At 42.8% G+C, this 19,794-nt stretch overlaps 2 protein-coding genes across 2 annotated transcripts in view; both read right to left on the bottom strand.

The window, feature by feature from the left end:
- The window catches only part of LOC148147369 (uncharacterized), a 203,966-nt gene that overhangs the window by 83,266 nt on the left and 100,906 nt on the right, over positions 1-19,794 (bottom strand). The gene's annotated exons all lie outside the window — the stretch shown is intronic.
- The window catches only part of LOC122545344 (adhesion G protein-coupled receptor G2-like), a 38,952-nt gene continuing 20,858 nt past the window's right edge, over positions 1,701-19,794 (bottom strand). The window contains exons 8-11 of the mRNA XM_087996127.1: positions 18,713-18,981; positions 16,759-16,858; positions 5,561-5,817; positions 1,701-1,859 (exon numbers count right to left, since the gene is read on the bottom strand). Of these exons, the coding sequence (XP_087852253.1) occupies positions 1,774-1,859; positions 5,561-5,817; positions 16,759-16,858; positions 18,713-18,981 (712 nt within the window). The 3' untranslated portion in view covers positions 1,701-1,773. The remainder of the gene's footprint in view (positions 1,860-5,560; positions 5,818-16,758; positions 16,859-18,712; positions 18,982-19,794) is intronic.

The following is a 19,794-nucleotide window of genomic DNA, read 5'->3' as shown; positions in this document are numbered from 1 at the left end:
CCAGTTTAAATTTAGGACATTGACAACTTTGAAAGCCAAAGAGACAATCTGAGGTTTGGGGGTTATAAGACCGGGGAAAATTGAACAGTTGAGAGGTGAAACTGCCAAGCTACCAGCATGTAAAAAGACTGCCTGAAAAATAGCTCTCATAAAAGTACCTTTACCGATCAGTAACCTGTGAAACAGACTCCCTAAAAAGAAAAGAAAACCGAAACACAGAGAAGAACAAAAGCTGCCTGGTTGTGAGGTAAGAAGTTATGTTTTGTAAAGTGTAATCAGGAGTTTTATGGGACTAGTATTATAGAAGGGAAGGTAAAAGATAGGTTAGAGTAAGGACCTGTAAATAGTTGTTAGTTAATTATTCTCTGTTATCCTTTCAGAAATAAAGTTGTTAATTTTTACTTTGACTAGTTCTTAGTGTATCGAATCTTCACAGATTACTGCATGGGATAAATCTTTTCTGTATAGCTGGTTTTAAATTAAGCGGGAGAGTTTAACCCGTGTCACAACACACAGCACATTGCTATTCCACAAATGACAACTTTGCTCACAAGTCTGGTGTGCGGCATTGTATCACATGATTTCTGGAAGTCCATGTAAAACACGCAGACTGCATAGTATTCATTAAACTTCACTGTAATCTCTTCAAAACATTCAGCAAATTATTAAATCCAATATTCCCTGAAGAAATCCATGTTGGCTTTCTTCAATTTCGGCATTTGTCCATGTGACTATTAATTTTATCTCATATTATTGTTATTGGAAGATATCCCACCACTGTAGTTAAACTAACTGGCTAATAGTTGCCTATTAACCCAAGAACATTACTAACTATTCATAAACAAATAAAACTATAAGCTAGGTTTCAAGCTAATCATTGCAATCATTAGCATTCTTAAATATTATCAAATAAGACAATGTTTTATCATAGCAATTCCACTTCATAAACCAATCAGTGACAATTGATCTCAAAACAAATAGATGATCAAGGCAGTAAATCACACTAAAACTTCCAAGTAAAAACGTTGCAAGGTTTTCGCAGGACATTGGTCCCAAGTTACAGCGAGAGAAAAAGAAACATGATTAAAAATCAAATACAAATCAAATCAAAGCAAGATGTAAATGTTCAAAATGATCACATTCTGTGATTCAACATCATAAAGGTCAAATTTCTCAGAAATAGATTTTGGATATGAAAGATCATTTTAAAGGACATTCTCTTTATGTATGTTTGTTATTTTGCTTTAAAATATTTGTGAAACTCTAACAGAAAATGATATCTGGGGGGTTCTGAACGTATCAAAAAAGAAGCTGCAATCCTAAATAGAATGGCATCAACTCTGCAGCACAAAACAGGCCATTCAGCCCAACGGGGCTGGGTCACTGATTATGCTGCACATGAGCCTCCCTCATTTCATCTTCTCTAACTGGTTTGGCGAATGGCTCCAACATTTTTGGACAATGCGGACAGCTTCTGTATCAGGCTCAGCTGAAACAGCCTGAACACAGTTTGGAATCAATTGGTGGGAAATCTGTGCACATGGAAGGGGTGACTCTCTTTGATCTTTGGTCTTTCCAGTGCACAGCTTCAGGGGTGCACCAGGAATTCAGGGACAGAGGCCACATCCTTTTCTATCTGTGATGGAAAGTTATGGGGCCCTCGCAGAATTCCCTGAATAAGTCCCTGGTGTGCTGCTCTGCGCTGGGAAATGAGAGATGAAAGTTTAACATTGTGACTCAGAAACAGATGGCAGCACATTACAACTGTCTTCATCAGGTGGTTGTAGTTTTACTTGTCTCGCTGACCGTGCTGCTGGGTGATCGTGTTAACATGCAGTACCACAGGAAGGTGAAAAACCCTGCAAGCAAAACAAACTATTTCAGGGACTTGGTTCGGTGTTTACATCAAGTATGTTAACATTAATAAATATATTTTAAGATTATTCATTAAAGAACTAGATATTTAATTGTGAGATGGCCAACATTAGTTTGATGATCCAGAACAAGGCTTATTGATCCTTGAATGAATGTAAATTGGGAGATTATTTTTAGTGTTGATGTAATTGATTTATTATTCTCCATACCAAGAATGGTGGTCTGATGAATTTCTCCTTCCTCTCTATCAATGACAGCGTACAAAGAAAATTAGAATAGCAGTAGACATTCGGCCCATCAAACCTGTTCCGTCTTTCATTCTGACCATGACTGGTCATCCAACTCAATGCTCTATTCCTGCTTTTCCCCCACATCCTCTGTTCCCTCTCGTCCCAAGTGCTATACATCCAACTCCTTCTTGAAATTAGATGACGTTTTGGCCTCGACTGCTTTCTGTGATTCTGAATCCCACAGCCTCAGCTCTCTCTGGGTGAAGTTATTTCTCCTCATCTCAGTCCAAAATGGTTTCCCCCGTATCATTAGACTGTGATTCCTGGTTCTGGACTCCCCCACTATTGGGAACATCCTTCCTGCATCAATCTGTCTCGTCCAATTAGAATTTTATAACAATTCTTAATCGTCCTGACTGGCCCAGGCTTGGCCAGTTTTACACTCTCCTGGCGCAGGATCACAAGACTTCAACTTAATGTCCATCACTAGGAGAGTTTGAGCACTTGATAAGTGGGGAAATGATCAATGGTCCAATGTTCATAATAGACTGAGGTGAACCCCTTCCTAAAAACACTCAGGAAAGTTCAATCACAGGGGTGATCACTCAGAGAAAAGTCATCCCTGCAGGTAGAATGGACAGATTCTGCAAGGATCTGCTCCTCCAATCACAGGCTGGGTCTCTCCAAGCAGAAGTGGCAGTGGCATAGAAACAGCCTCTGATTTTCAGAACATAGAGAAGGTGAGTGGCGGCAATGAGCAAAACTTTTGAGATGGAGAAAGTAAAGGCCCTGATATTGGAGGTGTCAAGGCTACAGACTATAGGAGGGACAAGAGACAGGGTGCGAGTGGAGCCATGGAGCAAGGTTGTTAGATGGGGGAGGGGTGGGGAGTGTGCTGTGAGGCTGGGAAGGGAGAAGTGAGGACAGGTGCAGGGAGTGAAACCTGGGGACAGAAAGTTGCAAATGGTAGAAAAATGCTGTAACCGTGGGAGAAGGTGGGCAAAGGAGGAGAGAGGCTGCAAAGAGAGAATTTACTGCAAAGGATAGAAGAATCTACATAGGGGAGAGACTTTCACAAAGGGGAGAGAGTGGCTGTAATCAGGAGCAAACAGAAAGCTGAATGAGGTCAGGAGCTGCAATATGGGGGAAAGAGGTGATGAATGCTAGTGAAATGAAGCCTCTGTTAATTGTGTAATTGAATATTAGAACACAGAACATAGAACACTACAGCACAGCACAGGCCCTTCAGCCCACAATGTTGTGCCGACCAGTTATCTTAACCTAAGATCAACCTAACCTCCACACCCCTCAGTTTATTGCCATCCATGTGCTTGCCCAGCAGTCGCTTAAATGTCCCTAATGTCTCTGACTCTACTCCCATCTGGCAGTGTATTCTATGCACCCACCACTGTCTGTGCAAAAAAACCTCCCTCTGATATCTCACCCTTCCTCCAATCACCTTAAAATTATGACCCCTCGTGACAGCCATTACTGCCCCGGGGAAAGATCTCTAACTATCTACTCTATTTATCTATGCCTCCCATTCCCTTGTACACCTCTATCAAGTCGCCTCTCTCTCTTCCTCTCTCCAGTGTGAAAAGCCCAAGCTCACTCAATTTCTCTTCATAAGACAAGCCCTCCAATCCAGGAAGCATCCTGGAAAATCTCCTCTGCACCCTCTCTAAAGCATCTACATCCTTCCCCTAATGAGGCGATCAGAACGGGACACAATATTCCAAATGTGTTCTAACCAGGGTTCTATAGAGCTGCAGCAAAACCTCCTGGCTCTTAAACTCAATCCTCCTGTTTATGAAATCCAAAACACCATATGCCTTCTTAACAACCCAATCAACTTGGTGGCCACTTGAGGGATCTATGTCCATGGACCCCCAAGATTCCGCTGTTCCTCCACACCGCCAAGAATCCTGTATTTAAACCTTTTTCATCATTCAAATTCTACCTTCCTAAGTGAATCATTCATATTTATCCAGGTTGAACTCCATCTGCCACTTCTCAGCCCAGCTCTGCATCCTGTCAATGTCTTGTTGTAGCCCACAACAGCCCTCACCACTATCTACGACACCACCGACCTTTGTGTCATTGGCAAACTTACTAACCCATCCTTCCACTTCTTCATCCCATTCACTTATAAAAACCACAAAGGGCAGAAGCCCTGGGGACCTCACTGATCACAGACCTCCAGGCGGAATACTTTCCATCCACGACCACTCGCTGTCTTCTATGGGCCAGCCAACTCTGTATCCAGACAGCCAAATTTCCCTGTATCCCATACCTCCTAATTTTCTGAATAAGCCCACCGTAGGGAACCTTATCAAATGCTTTACTGAAATCCATATGCACCACATCCACTGCTTGACCTTTGTCAATGTGTCTGGTCACATCCTCGAAGAGGTCAGTAAGGCTTGTGAGGCATGACCTACCTGACTCTGACAAAGCCATGCTGACTATCTTTAATCAAATGATGTTTTTCCAGATAGTCTTAAATCCTATCTCTCAGAATCTTTTCCAATACCTTGCTTGTGACAGATGTAAGACTGATTGGTCTGTAATTCCCAGAGGTTTCCCTATTCCCTTTCTTGAACAAAGGAACACCATTTGCCTCCCTCCAATCAGCCGATATTACTCCCATGGAGAGTGAGGTTGCAAAGATCATCACTAGAGGCACAGCAATCTCATTGCTCACTTCCTGGTCCAGCCCTGGGGACTTACTTATCTTGATGCTTCCCAGAATTTCCAGCACATCCATTTCCTCAATATCAATCTGTGCAAGCCTTTTAATCTGATCCATGGTGTCTTCACTATCAACAAGGTCTCTCTCTCGTGAATACTGAAACAAAAACCTCATTTAGGGCCTCCCCTACCTCTTCAGACTCCAGGCAAAGTTCCCCTCCACTGTCCCTGATCGTCCTCTCTCTGATCATTCTCTTATTCCTCACGCACGTACAGAACGCCTTTGGGTTTTCCCTCATCCTGCCCACCTAGGCTTGGAAATAATCCTCGGCTACAGGATTACCGGTTAGTGAGGAAAGATGGATTGAAGATAGCTAGGAGGGGAATTTTGATCAGCTGTATTTCACAAAGTTTTGCTTTTATAGGTTATCCTATCACGTATTACTTCAACTCATCTCACATGCAGTGAATTATCCGAGGTGCAGTGACTGTGTCTGAGACAATCATGCTCCCACTTAGCAGAGACCTCGCCACTCCACAGCAAACATGTTTAAGGTGATGGATGTTTGATTAGAGTTTGTGCCAGTATGTTTTTTTCAAAAACCATTTGTTGCTTGCTAACTTACTCTGATTAACTTAAATGGAAATGCAGTCTCCAAAATCCCAAATCCCAAATAAAATCTCAAGAGAAACCCTCAAAACACAATATTATTTTGACCTAAAATCTTATCAATATGAACAATCCCGGTAATAGTCTGACTGACCTTGGAGAGGGTTGAGGATGCAGAACAGGTACATTGCAGTTACACTCTGAGGTCCATATGAGAAGAAAGCTATGCCATAGGTAATGCCCAGTAGACAGGTCAAGCCGAGTACAGTGATTACACTCTTTCTATCTCTCCCTTTCAATCTGAACACCTTCACACCCACAATTAGCAGCACGATTGAGTTACTCAGGAACACAAGTGCAAAATATGCAATATTTGTAACATAATGCACTGTCCAGTTTTTTATCCAACACCTGTTGAGAGGACAGAAAAATATATTAATTAAGATCCCTAAAATTATCCCAAGAAGAGTTTTGTGCAGAATGAGCTGATGATGTAATATTCATCCAAATTGGGAGGTGCCCATTTCAATTGGTCAATCCTGCTGCCACAGAGAGGGGGGTGGGTGGGTCGGCTCGCCCAGTTGGCTGGCTGGCTTGTTGACAATGTGAAATGACAACAACAGCATGGGTTCAGTTCCTGCTCTGGCTCTGGTTACTATGAAGGTCTCTCCTTCTGGATACGCAACAACGCAGAGTGGCTGTGCAGAGGCTGAAAGCCAAGTTCAGTACCCATAGGGATGGCCTCAACTGGGACCTTGGGTTCATGTCACACTACAGGTGACCCCACTTGACTATATACACTCACTATCTCTCTCTCTCACACACTCCGCAGTCCCTCTGTCCTGTGCACACTCTCTCTCAGAGACACACACATACAATCCCCACACTCACACTAACGCACACACCCTCTCATGGACTTATACTCCATCACACTCATGCACAGACTACCAAGGACGCACACGCACAAATGCACACTCACGCTCATGCTCTCAGATGCACACAATGACACTCTCGCATCCCCCCCCCCCCCCCCCCCCACACACACACACAAGCACTCACTCATGCTCATGCTCTCTAATATACACAATGACATTTTCTCCTCCACCCCGACCCCTCCCCCCAACACACACACACACACAAACACACACTCTCTCTCTCCCTCACATGCACGCACATACACATATGAGTCTCTGGAGTGAATTTGCATTTGCAGAATTGTAATAGCAGATACATTCTATTTTGTACAAAAAGCACACAATCTGCAGGCAGTCAATCATGTAACATTTCATAAATTCCTACTTTGGAAATAGAACTAGTCTGGTTTAAGATTGGGATACAGACAGACACGAACTTCACACCTTTAATACATTGTCTGAGCTGAGATGTCACCATTTCTTTATTAAACCTTCAGTTATCTTGAAATTTGACTTGAGAAATGTTCTGGGATTTACATATTATTGAAACGAAACCTGCAACCCATCCTAAAAGATGAAAGTTAACAGCAATTCAGGTTTGTTCACTATATAATTCCAGTTGCATGACACTGCGAGCTGTTGCTATAAATTCTGTGTCTTATGATCCTAATTAGAGAGCCATCGATTCTCCTGTTCCCTGGATGCTGCCTGACCTGCTGCGCTTTTCCAGCAACACATTTTCAGCTCTGATCTCCAGCATCTGCAGCCCTCACTTTCTCCTTCACATGGAGAAACAACCTCTTCGCTCTGATTGTATCTCTTTGTTTTCTATTTTAGCAGCTCGTGGTTAATGTGTTCATTTAACATTTCTATTTGCAGACTTTTCACAAAATCATTAACTATGCTCCGGTTTCCTCCCACAGTCCAAAGATGTGCAGGTCAGGTGAATTGGCCACGCTAAATTGCCCGTAGTGTTAGGTAAGGGGTAAATGTAGAGGTATGGGTGGGTTGCGCTTCGGCGGGGCGGTGTGGACTTGTTGGGCCGAAGGGCCTGTTTCCACACTGTCAGTAATCTAATCTAATCTAATCTAATCTAATTTAATCTAATCTAATCTAATTCAGCAATTTGAGGATGTTTTATACTGAATAATTGAGTCTGATAATGTGTGAATTTACCATGAGTGTTAAATAAGTCAGCAATACTCTCAAAGCACTAGCTGTCTGTAAAAGGTATAAAGAAGAGTTTTACCAAGTAATATAAGGCTTATTGAGATTATATTAGATTTCCTGCAGTGTGGAAACAGGCCCTTCGGCCCAACAAGTCCACACTGACCCTCTGGAGGATAGCGCACCCGACTCACTCCCCTATATTTACCCCTGACTAATCCACCTAACACTACGAGCAATTTAGCATGGTCAATTCACCTAACCTGCACATCTTTGGACTGTGGGAGGAAACCGGAGCACCCAGGGGAAACCCACGCAGATACGGGGAGAATGTGCAAACTCCACACAGACAGTTGCCCGAGGCGGGAATTGAACCTGGGTCCCTGGCGCTGTGAGGCAGCAGTGCTAACCACTGAGCCACTGTGCCGCCCCATATTGGATCACAAGCTGTATTTACAATTCCATCAAGCAGTCCCTGTTATACAGACGTTGAGAAGGATTTTGGGGAATCCAAGATGGAGGACGGGAAAAATTTCTGCCTGTAACAGGGTACTCCTTTTTTGAGGTATTTTAGGTGTTGGAGGTGATTCTGTCAAGTTCCAGGAACAGCAATTACTGTTTCATATGCTGTTGCATTGTTTTGCAACTTTGAGGAAAAAAAAAGTCAAAACAGCAGCAGTTTTATAGGGGAGAGGAACAGACAAAGGAAACACAAGGTGAGGTCAATGCAGGGGTGAGAGTGAGAGAGAGAGGAAGGAACCCACACTGACCCAGCAGTGAACCTGCACAGTTACTGCCTTTGCTGTTTGAATTCATGTATGGCTGGACATCGGAGTGCATTTGGGAAAATTAACAAACAGGGAAATTCACACCCGATCTTGAAGGAACCAGTTTGGGAGAGGTCACAGCACAGAAATAATGAGTGGATGTTTTAAGCGTGGCCTTACAGCAAGTCTGTCGTAGTGTGTAGAGTGAGTTCTTTCTTGATTATATGTTTTATTGAGATATGTCACTTGATTAAACTAAAAATATAAGCATAAGTATTAATTTAACCTGGAGCAGTATTCTGTAGAGGAATAAGACAGTGCTATTTTCTGGGCCTCTCGATTGAAAGAAGCAAAAATGGCTTTGAATAGAGAGATATGCTGTTCTCATTGGATGTGTGCGTTTAGGGAGAGTTTACGGGTTACTGAGGGTTATATCTGCGATAAATACCATTGGTTATGAATCCTATCTGATCGAATGGATCAGTTAGAGAGACAGTTATAGGCAATGAGGAATTACAAGTGCAAAGGGATGTGATGGATGGCAGTTATAGGAAGGGGGAAACAAAGTCTCAGATATAGTCACATGGATGGGTTAAGTGTCGGAAAGATAAGGGAGGTAGGCAGCTAGTGAAACATCAGAATGGTGTGTTGCTTCCCTGGTGCCAGGATCAAGGATGTCTCAGACAGAGTGCAGAATGTTCTCAAGGGGGAGAGGGGCAAGCAAGAGGTCATTGTACACATTGGAACCAACCAATTGGAAGGGAAAAGGTTGAGATTCTGAAGGGAGATGACAGAGAGTTTGGCAGGAATTTAAAAAGGAGGTCCTCGAGAGTAGTAAAATATTGATTACTCCTGGTGCTACGCATTAGTGAGGGCAGGAATAGGAAGATAGAATAGATGAATGCATGGCTGAGGAGTTGGTGTATGGGAAAAGGATTCACATCTTTGGATCATTGGAAGCGCTTTTGGGGTAGAAGTGACCTGTACAAGAAAGACGGATTGCACCTAAATTGGAAGGGGACTAATATACTGGCAGGGAAATTTGCTAGAGCTGCTCGGGAGGATTTAAACCCATAAGGTGGGGGGTAGGACCCAGGGAGATAGTGAGGAAAGAGATCAATCTGGTACAGTTGAGAGCAAAGGCGAGTCAAACAGTCAGGGCAGGGAGGGACAAAGCAGAGAACAAGGTAGGACTGATAAATTAAACTGCATTTATTTCAATGCAAGAGGCCTAACAGGGTAGGCAGATGAACTCAGGGCATGGTTAGGAACATGGAACTGGGATATCATGGCAATTACAGAAACATGGCTTAGGGATGGACAGGACTGGCAGTTTAATGTTCCAGGATACAAATGCTACAGGAAGGACAGAAAGGGAGGCAAGAGAGGAGGGGGAGTGGCGTTTTTGATAAGGGACAACATTACAGCTATACTGAGGGAGGATATGCCCGGAAATACATCCAGGGAAGTTATTTGGGTGGAACTGAGAAATAAGAAAGGGATGATCACCTTATTGGGATTGTATTATAGAGCTCCTAATAGTTAGAGGGAAATTGAGAAACAAACTTGTCAGGAGATCTCTGTTATCTGTAAGAATAATAGGATGGTTATGGTGTGGGATTTTAACTTTCCAAACATAGACTGGGACTGTCACAGTGTTAAGGGTTTAGATGGAGAGGAATTTGTTAAAGACAATATGTGGATGTACCTACTAGAGAAGATGTAAAAGTTGACCTACTCTTGGGAAATAAGGCAGGGCAGGTGACAGGTGTCAGTGGGGAAGCACTTTGGGGCCAGTGACCATAATTCCATTAAGTTTAAAATAGTGATGGAAAGAGATAGACCAGATCTAAAAGTTGAAGTTCTAAATTGGAGAAAGGCCAATTTTGACAGTATTAGGCAAGGACTTTCAAAAGCTGATTGGGAGCAGATGTTCACAGGTGAAGGGACAGCTGGAAAATGGGAATCCTTCAGAAATGAGAGAACAAAAATCCAAAGGAAGTATATTCCTGTTAGAGTGAAAGGAATGGCCAGTAGGTACAGGGAATGCAGGATCACAAAAGAAATTGTGGGCGACATGGTGGCACAGTAGTTAGCACTACTGCTTCACAACGCCAGAGACCCAGGTTCAAATCCCGCCTCAGGCAGACTTTCTGTGTGGAGTTTGCACATTCTCCCCATATCTGCGTTTCCTCTGGGTGCTCCAGTTTCCTCCCACAATCCAAAAATGTGCAGGTTAGGGGAATTGGCCAGGCTAAATTGTCCGCAGTGTTAGGTGAAGGGGTAAATGTAGGGGAATTTGTCTGGGTGGGTTGTGCTTCGGCGGGTCGGTGTGGACTTGTTGGGCCGAAGGGCCTGTTTCCACACTGTAAGTAATCTAATCTAATCTAAATGGAGGGTTTGGTCAAGAAAAAGAAGGAAGTATATGTAAGGTATAGACAGGATAGATCGAGTGAATCCGTAGAAGTGTATGAAGGTTGTTGGTGTATCCTTAAGAGGGATATCAGGAGGGCAAAAAGGGGACATGAGATTGCTTTGGCAAATAGAGTTGAGGAAAGCCCAAAGGGTTAATACAAATACATTAAGGACAAAAGGGTAACTAGGGAGAGAATAGGGCCCCTCAAAGATCAGCAAGGCGGCCTTTGAGTGGAGCTGCAGGAGATGGGGTGATTGCTGGGTCTCTTACTGAGATATTTGGATCATCAATAGCCACACGTGAGGTGCCAGAAGACTGGAGGTTGGCAAACGTGGTTCCACTGTGTAAGAAAGATGGTAAGGACAAGCCAGAGAATTCTCGATCAGGGAGCCTGACATCGGTGGTAGGCAAGGTGTTGGAGGGAATCCTGAGAGACAAGATATACATATATTTGGAAAGGCAAGGACTGATTCGGGATAGTCAACATGGCTTTGTGCATGGGACATCATGTCTCACAAACTTGATTGAGTTTTTTGAAGAAGTAACAAAGAGGATGGCAGAGCGGTAGATGTGATCTATATGGACTTCAGTAAGGCGTTCAACAAGGTTCCCCATGGGAGACTGGTTAGCAAGGTTAGATTTCACAAAATACAGGGAGAACTAGCCATTTGAATACAGAACTGGCTCAAAGGTAAAAGACAGAGGGTGGTTTGGAGGGTTGTTTTTCAGATTGGAGGCCTGTGACCAGTGGAGTGCCACAAGGATTGGTGCTGGGTCCCCTGCTTTTCATCATTTATATAAATTATTTGGATGTGAGCATAAGAGGTATAGTTAGTAAGTTTGCAGCTGACACCAAAATTGGAGGTGCAGTAGATAGCAAAGAAGGTTACCTCAGATTACAATGGGATCTTGATCAGTCAATGGGCTGAGAAGTGGCAGATGGAGTTTAATTTAGATGTGAGGTGCTGCATTTTGGGGAAGCAAATCTTAGCAGGACCTATACACTTAATGGTAAGGTCCTAGGGAGTGTTGCTGAACAAAGAGACCTTGGAGTGCAGGTTCATAGCTCCTTGAAAGTGGAGTCGTAGGTAGTGAAGAAGGTGTTTGGTATGCTTTCCTTTATTGGTCAGAGTATTGAGTACAGGAGTTGTGAGGTCATATTGTGGCTGTACAGGACATTGGTTAGGCCACTTTAGGAATATCGCGTGCAATTCTGGTCTCCTTCCTATCGGAAAGATGTTGTGAAACCTGAAAGGGTTCAGAAAAGATTTACAAGTATGTTGCCAGTTTTGGAGGGTTTGAGCTATAAGGAGATGTTGAACAGGCTCGCTCTGTTCTCCCTGGTGCGTCGGAAGCTGAGGGGTGACCTTATAGAGGTTTATAAAATCATGAGGGCCATGGATAGAATAAATAGACAAAGTCTCTTCCCTAGGGTGGGGGAGTCCAGAACTAGAGGGCATAGTTTTAGGGTGAGAGGGGAAAGATATAAAAGAGACCTAAGGGGCAATGTTTTCACGCAGAGGGTGGTACATGTATGGAATGAGCTGCCAGAGGAAGTGGTGGAGGCTGGTACAATTGCAACATTAAAAGGCATCTGGATGGGTATATGAATAAGGAGGGTTTGGAGGGATATAGGCCAAGAGCTGGCAGGTGGGACTAGATTGGGTTGGGACTAGTCGGCATGGACGGGTTGGACCGAAGGGTCTGTTTCTGTGCTGTACATCTCTATGACTCTAAATGACAGTTGATTATCATTGGGTAGATGTTCAAAGATCGAATGTGACATTTTGCTGGCTGCTGTTTCATCATCAGAAATGACTGGTTTATATGAAACAGTTTAATGTTTCAGGGTAAAATAGTGCACACAGGAACGTTGCGTGTGCCTTAACCATTTGGAGCGATTATCTGTGAGAGTGACTCTTGGCCTCGAGTCTCCTTTCAAACATTCCGTGTTGACAAATGATGATTCTCCAGCTCGAGTTCTTCATGGATTAAAATATTCAGTGAGGAAATCCACATCTCAATGCTTTTTAATTGCTCTAAAAATAGTGTTAAAGTCAGGAGCTAATACAAAGTGAATTAAGTAAATGAAATAAATTCAACGCCTCCCAAGGTATCTTTGGAAAGTGAAGACAGGAGGAATGAGAAAGAAAGCTCTAGACAACAATTTGCAATCTCTTATTTACACTTTTAAACAGGATTGCTAACTCTCCAATGTATTTTTGTAAGTAAAACAATCAGTTGGATTTATAAATGGTCTTCAGTGGTTTATATTTTTCAGCAAAGCTGCTTCCCAGAGATAAGTGAATGAAGAGGACAAAAAGCCAAAGGAGAGATTCAGAGGGATGATTAAAAGTTTGGATATCAAGGTCGTTTTTAATGTTTTGTGGAGAAAGGGAGTGAATTGGAGGGTCTTCAGGAGGCAATGCCAGAGAATGATGAGGCAAAAGGAGTGAGGAATGTTAAAAATGGGAGTTCTGGAGAGTTGAAGGGAGGGAAGTATTTCCAACGATATAGGGAAGGGAAAGGTCATGGAGCTTTTAAAGCAAGGATCAGAATCATAAATCGGAGAAGGAGGAAGATCAGGAGTTAGTGTAGATCAGTGAGGACAAAGGAAAGTGGATAATTAGGACTTGGTGCAGAAGAAGAAATGACTGCAGAGTTTGTGATGAGTTGAAGGACGCAGAGATGGAGAAAGAATACTGGAATAGTCGAGGCTGGTGACAACAAAGATACAGAATCATAGAATCCAGAGTGTGAAAACAGGCCATTCAGCCCAATATGTGAGGGGTTCAGCAGCAGATGGGCTGAAGAGGAGGGAGAGCTCGGGGAGGGACATGTACAGAATATTGTGATGGGAAACATTTGCAGCTAGAAGCTGAACCTGAGGTCATAGAAGAGACCAAAGTTTTAAAGATCAGCCTGAGGCTGTGGGGCAGGGACAGGAATAGAATCAATGGCGAGGGGATATAGGGTGTGAATGGGGCCAAAACAACAGCTTCAATCTTCCTAATATTTAGTTGAAGGAAGTTAAAATAGTTTCAGAAGTGGATGTTGAAAAACAATCTGGCAGCATGGAAACTACAGATGTTTCACATGATGGTGGAGAAGGAGACTTGCTATTACAATAATGTCAGCAAGCTCCTAGTTCGGGAGCATGGCCCACAATTGGATTCAGAGATAAGGGTACAGGCTCGTAAGGGAAGCCATTGTTAGAAGTGTTCTGGCCATGGTAGGGAAGAGCAGTGAAGTGAAGGAAATCCCATGGAGCTGGATAATAGACAAAATCTCAATGAGATCCTTTCACCCCTCCTGTAATTTTGAACTTGCTGCAGCTGAATGGATTTGATAAAAAGGAGGCAAATAATTATCATCACAAGAAAAGTTGCCCAGTCCGGATGGGAGGCACCTTTGGGTAATTGATGGTATCAAGGGTGGAAATTGGCAGTGGCTGTCATCTCATTCCTCTCCTTGGATATGGGAGCAGTGCCAGGATACTGGTGGGTTGCTCATGTTGCAGCCCTGCGTAAACTAGAAGCTTGAATAAACCCAGTAACTACAGGCCAGGCAGTTAATGTCAGTGATGGGGATCTTCAGAGACAAGGATTCACACAAAATGGAATTGGCATTTTGTGAAGTATAGGATTCACAAATGGAGGTTAGAAGGTCATTTAAAAAAAATCTTGTGCTTGACTAACTTGATTGAGTTATTCAGAGTAACAGTAGCAGGTACACCACACTGAGCTTGACTGACAATCCTACATTGGTTGTTAGCATAATTCTTTGCACACTGGATTATTTAGTATATGCTGTCCAATTGCAGAAGCACATCTAATGTTGGACACTATGTTGTGAGTGTGGGCTAATGATGTGTTCCTGAACCTATCGGCCCTGTTTATTGCAGACAGAAAGAACATGTACACCCACTGCCCATTTCAACTCAACAAAATGGATGATTGCCATTCTTTGGTTCATTTCTCAGGGCAGTGCCTTGACCAAACAGAGTCAACCATGCCTGGATTAACATTTAACCAAGGCTTAGCATGAACCATGCTCACATAAAAATTAGGAACAACAGTGGACCAATCAGCCCCTCAAACTGGCTGTGCCACTCAATAAGACCATGGGTAGACTGATTGTCACATCAAATTGCCATTCCTGCTTCCTGCTGATAACCTTTCATTGCCTCCTCAGCAACAGTATGTCTATCATTGCCTTAACATTATTCAAGGACAATGCTTCCACCATTGCTTTTGGGAGAGAATGGCAAAGACTCACAACCCTCTGAAAGAAAAAAAAAGCCTGTTTTAAATGGGGGCATCTGATTTTATAAACAGTGATCCCTGGCTCTTGATTCCCCATGAGAGGAAATATCCTCTTGTTATGAACTAGGCCAGACCACTCAACACATTCTTAAGCAGGCAGCACAGACCATAACTTTGCAATTTGTTTGAAGTGGACAGTGAAAATTACCCAGATTAAGTAAGCACGTTTGAGTACCAAGTTTAAAAGAGACAAAAAATTTATTCACAAAATTACACAATGAAACAGAATAAAGAACCCCTACAGAACTCAATCTACCCAAACGACTTAATTATGCTGTTCTGAATATACACAACAGTTCCAAAAAGCAAAATCCTTTTAAACACCAGTATAAATGGAACACATGCTTACAGGTTGAAATTAGAAGGACAGAGTGAGTTTCCACACAGCTCACTGTTGAACTCCCAACCAGTTCTGGACTGAATTAAACTGCTCAGCTCAGCTAGAGAGCTGACCACTCCCCTTTCATTATACAGGTCACTTCTAAAACATGACTACTTTGGCCTGAAGTCTCATCTGTTTACATACAAACAACAATCCTCTCAAAATCCTTTCCATCTCTGTACCAGACCAGTCTGATCAGAGCCGAGCCTGGTGTATTACCCCTCGGAATAATATCAAGAACAGAGTGTCCTTGAGCCAAGGAACAGCTTTTAGGAAAAAAACAGCTTTGTGACGCTCTGTGCATGTACCCTGTCAAGACCCCTCAGGAACTTATATCTATCAACCAAGTAATTTCTTACTGTTCAAAATGCCAGTTGATTTTTTTAAAACATGCGTCATTGGCTGGGCCAGCAGTTATTGCCCATCCCTCGCTGCCAAAAGGGCAATTAGAGTCAACTGCCTTGTTCTGGATCTGGAGTCGCATGAAGGACAGACCAGGTAAGGATGGCACTTTCTTTCTCTGAAGGACATTAGTGAATCAGATGGAGTTTTCCCAACAATTGACAATGGTTTCATGGTCATTATTCCAGAATTTTTTTTATTGAATTCCAATTCTTCCATCTGCCAGGGCAGGAAGCAAACCCTGGTCCCCAGAACATTACCTGGGTCTCTGGATTCACACCTAACACCACGAGGCCATCATCTCCCCTGTCCAACCTTTCCTCACAAAGCAATCCTCTCATTCCACATATTAGTCCCGGTAAATCCTCTCTGAACTGCCTCCAATATATTGACATTGTTTTTGAAATAAGCTGACCAATATGGGAATTTTGGAAATTTAAGATAAAATGGATTGATCATTTCATTAGCCACTTCTTTTCAGACCCTAGGATGGAGTCCATCAGGACCCAAACACCTGTCAGCCTCCAGGTCCATCAATTTATTCAGGATCACTTCTCCAGTGACTGGGATTTTCTTCAATTTCTCCCATCCTTCTATTTCCTGACTGTCATCATTAACTTCCCTGTGGTAATGCCTCAGCCAATCAGAGTTTACCGGCTCACCAATGACAACTCTTCTCTCTTAAAGTATAAATGTTGTTGCCCCCATCAAATTGGTATCCTTACAAATTGTCCTGATGAATGTAAGACATAAAGCTTTGACAAGATGCATCTTTCTTCAGCAATACAAAAGATAAACTGTTTCCAGAGGTAAAAGGGTCAATACCTGGGGAGCGATGGGGAAAGAGTAGGAGAGTAAGGATGACTGGATAGTTTTACCAAAGGAGCTGGCACAGACTTGATCGGCCAAATGGCCTCTTTCTCTATTGCATTATTTTATTTACCAGTAACTTCTTAAAAGTTAAATTATTAAAACTTACATGCTAGAAGGGGCATGATCGCCATTGAGAAGGATTGAGTACTGGCCATAATTTTCTGTGCGTACTCCAATGATGATTAAAAGCACACCAGCTGGGAGGCCTGGGAATACAAATGAGCACAGTTACAGAGAGTACTGACATTATTCTGTGATTGTGAATGGACAACATTTATTAATAATTCTGACTACAGTGAGAATTACACTCCAAACCAATTTAATATTATCAATCAGGCTCACAGTGTGATTTAGCTTCAAGTGATAGAAGCTATATCTATTCACACACAGGACCCTATCCTTTGGAGGAAGAAGATATTTGCCCATACATCGTATATTCTTCATTGAGGAAAGGGTTATGGAAACGGTCAATCCGTGCTGCTTTATCCATGACAATGCCTTGACATCGCAATTTGGAGGGACCAGTGTTGGACTGAGGTGGACAAACTTAAAAACCAGACGACACCAGGTTATAGTCCGACAGCTTTACTTGGAGCCACTAGCTTTTGAAGCACTGTTTCTTCATCAGGTGGTCGATGACCTGATGGAGAAGCAGCAGTCTGAAAGCTAGCACCTCCAAATAAACTCTAACCTGGTGTTGTGTGATGTTTAACTTTGACTACACAAAGTATGCTTGCCTGGCCGAGTTTAAGCATCTAACTAAGACTAACAGCTTTGAGTTACTGCTGCATCTCCATCCCAAACACGGTCTGATCAATCAGTACCCTCGTCTTACACTATGAGTTGATGGTCCCTTTTGAACATTATTTCCTTGCACCCCAGTCTTAATGACTCAAGAGGAAAGTGATTCAGGTTGTGTTTATTTTAAGCAATATTTTAGAAGTAACCTTGCAGAGCAAGAGTTCAAACTGCTCTTGGAGACCTGTTTCCTTGTTTCAATTTGTTTTATTTTGGCTTGAAATGAAAACTCTTGGTTATATTTGTCAAATCCACAGAGAATATAAACTGAGACAGTGTATGACAAGCTGCTGAATTCACTCAGAGCCCCTGCTGTGTAGCTGATATAGAAGAATTTCACTCCCCCTAGATTCCACTATACGGGAGTGTCAGACACACAAAGAGGTCACTGACGTTAAGACTTCAGATGTTGGCAGGTTGCTGTGGGGTGCTGTGCTGGGAATGTTGAATGCAGTTGGCAGGGCTTCTACCCAGCATGGAGCTGCCCCCTGACTCTGACTGTTTTTCTGCTGAGTAATGTGAGTACAGTCAGAAATGAGCTGCCTGCTGTGTTTTGGGGAGTGGTGACATATTGGAAAGTGAAAGTTACTGTCAGAATCCTTCACTTCCTGCTACAGCAACAAGAAGGTGGCAGCTTTCGGAAGAAAACTTGTTCTTTGGTTTAAAATACCGGCCTGTGTGTATGGTCATGCTCGGCACATATTAACATGTGTCTCTCAGTGATGACTCTGGGGGACCTCACCCTTGAACCTTTCAGCACTGAATTTAGATTCCTAACACCCAGCTTTCAATCAGAGACACAGTTCATTGCTGGAGGAATCTCTCTAATTAATCAAGAGAAACCCTCTATCTATTAACACCATTAATGCCATTCTCACAAGAGGGGATGGTGTCTTTGATTGGTGCTGTCTCAGGGTTACATTTCAAGGATGTTTCATGCTGTATTCATTCCCAGCTGGAAGTAAACCTGGACTATCAAACATCACTCCCATTCTGTTTTCGGTCTGGGTTTGAATCTGTTCACTTACCAATTACAATTCCTACTTTCCTACCAAGTTTGATCCTTAATACACTTGGCCTGAAATTTGACAGAGATTTTCTCCTGTTATGTGACAGAGACAGCCAGAACCCTTAAAGAATAGCTGTTTTATACTTCAGCCCCTTTTCTTGTAACAATGAAATAAAAGTTGTTGCTACATGAGACAGTGAGAATCAGACTATGCATTTACAAATAACTCAGTGACAGAATACTTCACACTCACCCCAACCGAGAAGGCAGAGTTTCAGCATGTAAAACTGAATGTAAATGTTGAAGACTTTGATCAGCATAAGGTACAGGTGAAATGCTTCAATTCCCATCCATGTAAAACTGCAAAGCAGTGAGTAATGCAGCAGGGCAGCAATGGCTTTACACAGCTCATCAGTGCTCTTGGAACTGAACACTGTGCTGGTTAAGAAGCTCACATTGAGAAGAAACAAGGCAGCAGAGAGATTCACGTGGATCTGGATGGAAGCTTCCTTTTGTCTTTTTCTGAATGAAGGGAAAAGAAACAGCAGACGGTTACCTCAGAGTGCAATGGGATCTTGATCAGATGGGCCAATGGGTTGAGGAGTGGCAGCTGGAGTTTAATTTAGATAAATGTGAAGTGTTGCATTTTGGAAAGGCAAATCAAGGCAGGACTTACACATTTACTGGTGAGGTCCTGGGGAGTGATGCTGAACAAAGAGACCTTGGAGTGCAGGTTCATAGCTCCTTGAAAGTGAAGTCGCAGGTAGTTAGGATAGTGAAGAAGGTGTTTTCCTTGATTGAACAGAGCATTGAATATAGGAATTTGGAGGTCATGTTCCAGCTGTACAGGACATTGGTTTGGCCACTTTTGGAATATTGTGTGCAATTCTGGTCATCCTCCTATAGGAAGGATGTTGTGAAACTTGAAAGGGTTCACAGAAGATTTACAAGGATGTTGCGAGGGTTGGAGGGTTTGAACTCCAGGGAGAGGCTGGATAGGCTGGGGCTGTTTTCAGTGGAGCATCGGAGGCTGAGGGGTGACCTTATATGGATAGGATAAATAGACAAGGTCTTTTCCCTGGGGTGGGCAAGTCCAGAACTAGAAAGCATAGCTTTGGGATAAGAGGGGAAAGATTTAAAAGGGACCTAAGGAGTAACATTTTCAAACAAAGAGTGGTGTGTGTATAAAATGAGCTGCCAGAGAAAGTGATGGAGGCTGGTACAATTACAGCATTTAACTGGAATCTGGATGGGTATATGAATAGGAAGAGTTTCGAAGGATATGAACCAAGTGCTGGTAAATAGGACTAGATTAATTTCAGATATTTGGTCTGC

This window comes from Chiloscyllium plagiosum, unplaced genomic scaffold, assembly GCF_037043375.1.
Source record: "Chiloscyllium plagiosum isolate Xiang-an unplaced genomic scaffold, Cpla_swu_hap1 HiC_scaffold_17, whole genome shotgun sequence".
Classification (NCBI taxonomy): Eukaryota; Metazoa; Chordata; class Chondrichthyes; order Orectolobiformes; family Hemiscylliidae; genus Chiloscyllium; species Chiloscyllium plagiosum.
The sequence above is the reverse complement of the archived record's forward strand: the minus strand, read 5'-3'. Positions and strand labels throughout refer to the sequence as shown.